This window comes from Hordeum vulgare, chromosome 5H (genome assembly GCF_904849725.1).
Source record: "Hordeum vulgare subsp. vulgare chromosome 5H, MorexV3_pseudomolecules_assembly, whole genome shotgun sequence".
NCBI lineage: Eukaryota > Viridiplantae > Streptophyta > Magnoliopsida > Poales > Poaceae > Hordeum > Hordeum vulgare.
This window is the reverse complement of record NC_058522.1, coordinates 32634742-32643112: the sequence shown is the minus strand read 5'-3', so window position 1 is coordinate 32643112 and position 8371 is coordinate 32634742. Positions and strand designations below refer to the sequence as shown.

The following is an 8371-nucleotide window of genomic DNA, read 5'->3' as shown; positions in this document are numbered from 1 at the left end:
GAGCGCCCCCACCCCGCCGCCGAATCCCGCGCCCGGCCGCGCCTCGAGGGCCCCCGTGCAGCCGCCTCCCGCCCCCGCCGCCGAATCCCGCGCCCGGCCGCGCCTCGAGGGCCCCGCGCAGCCTCCTCCCGCCCCCGCCCCGAGCGCCGCCATGGTGGCTGGTATGGTGGCCTCCACGCACGTCGGCTTGAAGAGGAGGCGGGCACACGTCCTCACAGGCTCCGTCGCCCCCGCACCCGCCCGGAAGAGGAAGAAGCCGATCATGAAGAAGAAACTGTTATAAGGGTTGGGTTTGAGGGTTCTAATCTTACCCCTGTTTTTTAATCCTTAAAAGTGTCAAAAGAAAATGATAATTCTCAATCGTTAAACTGGTTTGAAGGTTTAAGGGTACTAGTAATGCTCTAATATCCCCCAACCAAAGAGGCTTGTGGCAAAGTTACTCATAAACCAAACAGGCCGGCGGCGCGATTGGAGGATCCGCCACCGCGACACAGTCGTTCGGATCAATTGGAGTCGGTCGGTAGACTGTTGGAGATCCGCTACCACGACACAGTCGTTCGGCGGCGGGGCGATTGCCAGAGGAGGTTCCTCGATCGGGTTCCAAGAAAGAAGATGAGTGCGGCGGGATCCAAGAACAAAAGAAGCAGGTCCAGCCGAGACGATCCCGAGCCGTTGGCGCAGAAGAAGAAGAAAGTGATTGTGTGGAGGCACGAGGATCCAGACGCGTGGGTCATCAGCGATGCCGACTTGGCCAAGATGAAACGCGACCAAGAATCAGGTCCGTCTCATCCCTTTCTTAATCAAAATCAGCCAGTTTACTCTCGATTATTTCATCAGTCAGTTCACTCAAGATGTAACGCAACTGCTTGATTGATTATTTATTTACTCTCGATCGATATTTAGCTCCCCGCCCTGTGAAAATCCCTACGATCGATTACTTCAAACCCCCGACCTGGTTTCACACCGCCGAGGTCTTCGCCGTCCGTGAATCTGGAAGCGAGGCCGTGCTCTCTGCTGCCAAATTTCTTCTAGGGATTTCGTCCTCTCTTGGTATGTACTACGTGTTGTATATGCACCCTCTCTGTTTTGGATTTGATTGATCGATCAACTTAATGCGTGTTTCGTGCCTGCATCACACAGATGGCGAACCGTTGAGACGCTGCTCTGGCTTCTGGGTCGACTGGGATGAGGAGAAGAAAGCCGGCCTTGTTTTGACAACTGCGTGGCTTATTCGCACAAAGGATGCTCCTTCCAGCGTCTGGTCAGGCGGCGAAGAGTATGCCCCTCATGCTGATGTGAGTGCAAAGGACATGTTTTTGTGCTAGCTATTCCCTTTTCCGATAATAAAATGGAAACATTATATGTGATTTGCTTACTAGGCATTGTTAAAAAATCTAATACAATCTGTTCCACAACTTTTTTTAGGTCACTGTTCATTTGCTAAATGGCACCAGTGCAAAGGGCACGCTGGTCTACTATCAGCCCCATTACGATATCGCCTTCTTGAATGTTGAGGTGGATCAACCAATCAAGTTACCAACGTTTCGTGAAAAGGATGTAAAATTTGCTGAAGACGTTTTTCGTCTCGGAAGAGACAATTCCTTAGATCTAAGAATAACATATGCTAGGGCAGAATATCGGAATCCAAACATGTATCGGCGGTACCACAATGTGCACTTCCGTTCTCCAGATGGCCATGGTGATGATAATGAGGTAATGTATCTTATCATGTGATAGTAATATATGCATTTGTTACAACTTTGAGTTTTTCTATGTCATCTGTTTTATAACATTTTTCTTGTTACTGTAAATTCTCATGTTTTGTCAATATGAATTGTTGTAGTATGACAATGGGGGCCTAGTCATTGACTTGAAGGAAAAAGTTGTCGGAATGGTCAACCTCCCTAAAAGATTTGGGACTTTTATACCTTCTTCCATTTTGCTCAACTGTTTGGATTCATGGAAGAAATATCGGTGCGTTTTCCTCTCAACTCCGAGATAATATCTATATGATTGATTGGTGATGCTAAGCTAATGTGTTCTCTCCTATTGTTTTCTTCCTACTTATTTCTAGAAGTCGAACTATTTCTTGTAGTATCTAGTTGCTCACTTTTATGCAATTTAACAATCTCCAGGATAACGGTAACTGGTAGCTTACCAGTTTGGTGCTGAGTAGGGGTTAATTTGCTTATCAGCCTATTAACTGAATTCATCAGTAGGTTAACTAGGGCCATGTCTATATATATCCGAAGGCTCCATCTGAATTGTTTTTCAATGTTGTAGCACATGCTGCAGTAGAAGCAGACATAGATTGCCACAAATGCCAAATGCACCACATCAGTGCATTCTAGATACTACATAGGAGAGCAGCACAGCAGCAGCAGAACAGAAGCAGTATTACATCAGAGAGGAGAGGAGTTTACCTTGCTGCCTTGACGCCATGGACAGAGCACAGGAGCAGCAGACCATGAAGCAGCTGGAGGAGTGGAGGTGTGTCCGCTGCGGTGATGCAGGCAGCTGCTCGAGGACAGGGACGGCACTGACGGCTGCTTGGGGCGGGGGCTACTCCATGAGTGGGAGAAGAGAGGGGATGGACCAACCTAATGCCCTGCCCATATAGTTAATTGGTCCAGCCGATAATTTGGTCTGACAAGCCGATTAAACGGCTTGTCAGACAGATAAATCGGTCCACCCAGTCAATTGCATGAATAGGTGGTTTTTAACTGCCCAATATGCTGATTAACTGGCTGATATTTTTAACAGTGCAATTTAATGGCCATAAGTTATGTTAAGATTCTCAAAGAAAATGTGACCATTGTCGTGTTGTATGTATATATACATGGTCATATGGTTGTAGAAGTGGCTAAAATAAACAATTTAACAGTAATAATTTTGTAATAAGCAAATCAAGAACAGAAAATAAACAAGTACAATCATGCTGAGACTACAAAATGGTTCATGATGACAACTATTTTCTATAAGAAGGAACGGATAAGGCATTATAATTCTGATTCGGATGTCTTCAGCTAAATTGTAGAGTAATGTTAAATGGAATACTATGTTTTAGGTTTTCTCTCTCAATTTTGATGGAAAATTTTCGCGAAACCTAGGAGATATTCAAATGTTCTTTTGTGGTACTCAATTGTTCCCGGTTGTATTGAAATATGATGTTTTACTTTTTCATAAAGTCATGAAGAACCCGTCTTTGAGCATTTTCCAACTACAATGAATGATCCGGGCCCTATTGAACTTTATTTGAATCAAAATGTTTGGTTACCGTTTATTTTTAACATGTTAGATAGAAGTTAGATTCCAATGAAGTTGACTTATTTTGAAAGGGTTACTTCAGGGTTACTTCTGTATACCTTGCTCAAAATATGTTGATTTTTTTAACTTAAAAGATAGAAGTTGAATTCCACCAAAGATTGCTTATCGAAAGATTTACCCACCCTTATATATCTTGCTTGAAATACGTTGATTTTTTAACATGTTAGATAGAAGTTGAATTGCACCAAAGATTGCTTATTTTGAAAGGTACACGTATACCTTGCTCGAAATGTCAAATGGTGTCTGATTTGGTGTAGGTGCATCGCCCGGCCCCAACTTGGGATGATGTTTGAAGCCATCAAGCTTCTAGAGCCTGCTCATGTTGACATGTTATGGCGTATGTACAACATTGATTATGGTCTTATTGTTCAAGAGGTATGTAATCGTTTCTTGAAGGTGCTCTTTTTCCCATGTGTATATGGTATAATTATTTAGCAATTGAACCCTAGGTGTCCAAAGGATCTAATGCTGAGATACTCGAAATCCAAAAAGGTGATGTTATTGAATGTATCAATGGAAAGCCTGTTTCTACCACAATTGAGGTGGGTGTATTAGAGATTTTGTTAGGTTAATGAGTTGAAAATAAATTATATTTGTGTGATAGTTGGTAGCTTCACGTCTTGACTGCAATGTTTTTTCTCTGCAATTATCAGTTGGAGAATGTGCTGATGAGCACATGCAAGGGCCCTTCAGGTGCTGAAGTTCATATTTCTGTAAGTTCATTTCTACTCCCTCTATACAGAAATATAAGAGCATTTAGATCACAGAGGGATTACATTATAACGGCGATTTGCTTGACCACTGCCATCCATTCCTCTGTACCAAAGTATCATTAGCAAGATGCTAGCGCTAAGAGATTTGTTTTAGTAACTGTATAGGTTGGGGTGTTTCACACACTCAAAGAACAACGAAGCACCCTAGAGTTGAGTGCGAAATTATCAGAACTTGGAGAAATTATCACAAGCTAGGTACACATCTCCTTTAACTAGCCCCGTCTACAAATTATTATCCAGATTATTAGTTCAATTCTCTGGTATGTATTTTCCAAAAAAATTTGTAGATAATAATTATCTAGACATAATGCTTGCGTTAAGTATGTAAGCTTGTATTCATTTTTTGTATTATTATTTATTAAGTGTCGTGCAGACTTTGGAACTGACGGCCTGAAGAGGGATGCCGGGCTACTGGATGTTTCTATGGTGGACACACTGTGATGGATACTTAGCCATGATCATATATATGTACTGCAGTAATCTAGATATATTAGAAATGACATCTTTATTTGTAGTGTATATAGTGCCAAAGTAGCAACCCCTTGTGAGATTCTCTGTTATGTCTTAACCTGATGGTTATTTTATTTAGGGTCCTAATATTACCTATATGTGTGTGTTAAGAAGTATTAGTATTAGTCTAGGAGTCCTTATTAGTCTATTAGTATTAGTCTAGGAGTCCTTATTAGTCTATTAGTATTAGTCTAGGAGTCCTTATTAGTCTATGTTTACTTTCCTTGCACCTCAAGTCATGTGTAATATATATATGCCCCTTGGGCCTTCAATAAAGACAAGTTGCATATTCCTAACATTGTATTAGAGCTTAGGTTATTTTTTTGGGGCGCCGCAACTCGCCCTCCCGATCCAATCTATTCCCTCGTCTTCTATCCATCCTAGCAGCCGGTCTACCCACCCTCCTCTCCTCCCCGTTCGTGTCGATCGCCGCAGCTGCTGTCCCGATCGGCCGTCGCTGCTTCTCCAGATCCCACCAGTCCCGCCTGGTTCAGCTCGTCCCGCTGGAAGAGCTGCTCCCGATCCTGCCGATCTCCCGATCTGGTCGCTGCCGTTGATTCCCGCGCCGTCAGCTCTGCACCGGTCTGATCCGATCCGTAGTTGCCGATCCCCAATCCACCGATCCCCAATCTCGTGAGGCCCTGCTCCTCTGGCGGCCGCAGGTCCCGCCAGATCGAGGCGCCCGCTGCCAGACCTGCTCTCCACGAGGGATCCAACAGGATTGGAGGCGCCCACTGCCACACCTGCTATCCACGAGGGATCCAACAGGATTGGAGGCGCCCGCTGCCAGACCTACTCTGCCACGTTCACAAGGGATCCAGCGCCGGCTCCCCTCTCGCCAGATGAGGCGCATCCAAACCTGTTGTTGACGCGGACGCGGTTTCAGACGCGGACGCTGCTCATTGACTGTGATTCTTAAAAAGTATATATATTAAAAAAAGGTTCAATGTCTTCTGCATACACGATGAATTTTGCATCTTTGTGTCGTGTATGCTTCCTAGCATTTAGCTTTCCTGTTTTCCGCTGCGTCCATCAAATCCGTTGATATTTGTGTTTTCTCATGCCATGCGAGTCCACCATACCTTTGTCTGTCGGCCTTTTCTTTGGTCCTGATCCTTTCTATACAACTTTTGTGGCCTACTTGCCCTTGTTGTTTTCTATAGGATTGTCTGGATTTCTTTTGCATTGTCGGTCTACGTCCATCCTGCCTTATCCGCCGAGCTTTTGTCGACGGTTGTCGTGGACTATGATTTTCTGCGCAATGCTTTATTCTCTTGATGTGCCATCTTCTTTTGACAACCCATCTTCTCTTGATACTTATGATGTATCTTCAAGTGATGCGGTGTCTTCCTCTGATGTGCCATCTCTTTGGTGTCTTCCTCTGATGTGCCATCTCTTCGGTGTCTTCCTCTTGATGTGCCATCTTCTTTTGACAACCCATCTTCTCTTGATACTTATGTTGTATCTTCAAGTGATGCGGTGTCTACCTCTGATATGTGTCATCTCTTCGTTATCTCCTTCGGCGACTCGACAAGTTTTGAAGACTCTTCATGCTACGACGACACTCTCAAGACGCGGATTTGGATTATCATTTTTTTAGTATTACACTTCTTCAAATGCAATGCTATTGCATACGCTTTGCATTTGAGGGGGGGGGGGGGTGTTAGGAAGTATTAGTATTAGTCTAGGAGTCCTTATTAGTCTATTAGTATTAGTCTAGGAGTCCTTATTAGTCTATGTTTACTTTCCTTCCACCTCAAGTCATGTGTAATATATATATGCCCCTTGGGCCTTCAATAGAGACAAGTTGCATATTCCTAACAGTGTGGACGTTAAGGAAGTCTTGCCATATGTTTTGTTTGATGTGTAAGGAAAACAGTCCACGCATCTACGTGTGGGCAAAACAGCTATAACCCACACGTCTGGCCTCTTGCTCTCGCGACCCACACATCCAGCCTACCACCTCGCGGTCCCGCGTGCCCCTCGCGTGATAGTTGTTATGGTTGCTGAACCATGGCAACGTCTGAACAACTACAGTTGTCATGGTTGCTCAACTGCAACCGTCATGTTTGAACCAACTGAGAGGCATGTGGGCGTGCGATGGAAGTTCCACCCGGTTGCCATGTAACACTGGAAAATACATGGCAACTGACAGGCGTGTAGGCGCGCGACGTTAGTTTCACTCAGTTGTCATGTAACACTGGAAAGACATGACAACTGATAGGCTTGTGGACGCGACGTCAGTTCCACCACACGTTGGGTTGGCAGCCGCGAGCTTTGCGTGCGTGAAACAAGCGTGTGGGTGAATTGATAAAACGCCCACACACCAGCCCAGTCCCACGTGGCGTAGAAAATCTGGCAAAACTTACCAAGATTTGTGCAACCACAAACGGACGGCAATCCACATGTGTGTGGGCGGTTTGCAAACGTCCACACGTGTGGGCGTTATCTTTTCGATTTATTTATATGTCTGAGTTTAGCATGTACAGACATGACCTCAGAACACAAGATACCAAAAGGTCGAACATGAGTCATATAGTAGATATTATCAATATGGAGATGTTCACCATTGAAACCACCTCATCTCATGTGATGATCGGACTTGAGTTGGTGAATTTGGGTCATGTTACACTCAGACAACCTGAGAGATGTTGATTTGAGTGGGAGTTTTTGAGTCATATGATTAATTAAACTCATTATCATGAACGATAGTATAAGTTGTCTTTGTAAATTATGTTGTAGATCAATGGCTCGCGCAGTAGCTCCCCTTAATTTTAATTCGTTCCTAGAGAAAGTTAAGCTCAAAGATGATGGAAGCAACTTTACAGATTCGGTCTGTAATCTGAGGATTATCCTTACGGCTTCGCAAAAGGCTTATGTCCTTGAAGCGTCGCTTGGTGCGCCACCCCCTCCAGCGTCGTCTGTGGATGTTGTGAACGTCTGGCGCGTGTTGATGACTAAACGATAGTTTAGTGTGCCATGTTGTACAACCTAGAATTGGGACTTCAAAGACGTTCCAGGAGTTGAACTTTGTTTTTCAAGCAAATGCCCGGATCATGAGGTATGCGACCTCTCATAAATTCTTTGCCTGCAAGATGGAGGAGAATAGTTCTGTCAGTGAGAACATACTTAGAATGTCTGGGTATTACAACCATTTGACTCGGCTGGAGTTGAGCTTCTGCTCGAGATGATCACTAACAGAGTTCTCCAGTCACTGTCACCTAGCTACAAGGGCTTCATGATAAACTATAATATGCAAGGGATGAACATGTCAGACTTCGAGTTGTTCATGATGCTGAAAGTCGCGGAAGTAGAAATCAAGAAGGAGCATAAGTGTTGATGGTCAATAAAACCACTAGTTTCAGGAAGGGCAAGGGAAAGAAGGGTAACTTCACGAAGAACGTCAAAGCAGTTGTCGCTCCCGTGAAGAAACCCAAGGCTGGACCCAAGCCTCGGGCTGAGTGCTTCTATTGCAAGTGAACTGGGCACTCGAAGCAGAACTACCCCAAGTATCTCGCTGATAACACGGCTGACAAAGTCAACACAGGTATATATGATATACATGTTATTGATGTGTACCTTACTAGCTCTCGTAGTAGTATCTGGGTATTTGATATCGGTTCGGTTACTCATATTTGTAACTTGAAGCAGGAACTACGGAATAAACGGAGGTTGGCAAAGTATGAAGTGACGATGCGCGTGGGAAATGGTTCCAAGATTGATGTGATCGCTGTTGGCACGCTCGCTCTTCGATTACCATC

The 8371-nt window shown here is 44.4% G+C and overlaps 1 protein-coding gene across 1 annotated transcript; it reads left to right on the top strand.

Moving 5' to 3' along the window:
* The first annotated feature begins 459 nt into the window (after positions 1-459).
* LOC123452828 (serine protease HTRA3-like) lies at positions 460-4315 on the top strand. Its single transcript, XM_045129549.1, has 8 exons — positions 460-778; positions 904-1050; positions 1141-1295; positions 1426-1713; positions 1844-1974; positions 3585-3702; positions 3777-4040; positions 4206-4315. Exons 1-7 carry the CDS (start codon positions 613-615, stop codon positions 3897-3899), a joined length of 1128 nt encoding a protein of 375 aa, XP_044985484.1. The 5' UTR covers positions 460-612; the 3' UTR covers positions 3900-4040; positions 4206-4315.
* Positions 4316-8371: the final 4056 nt, after the last annotated feature.

What these genes read in the sequence shown, in the direction of transcription:
- LOC123452828 (XM_045129549.1), top strand. Translation starts at nt 613, where the DNA reads ATGAGTGCGGCGGGATCCAAGAACAAAAGAAGCAGGTCCAGCCGAGAC. An exon ending in AGTATGCCCCTCATGCTGAT is followed by an intron (nt 1,296 to 1,425) that starts GTGAGTGCAAAG and finishes AACTTTTTTTAG; the next exon opens with GTCACTGTTCATTTGCTAAA. An exon ending in GCCATGGTGATGATAATGAG is followed by an intron (nt 1,714 to 1,843) that starts GTAATGTATCTT and finishes GAATTGTTGTAG; the next exon opens with TATGACAATGGGGGCCTAGT.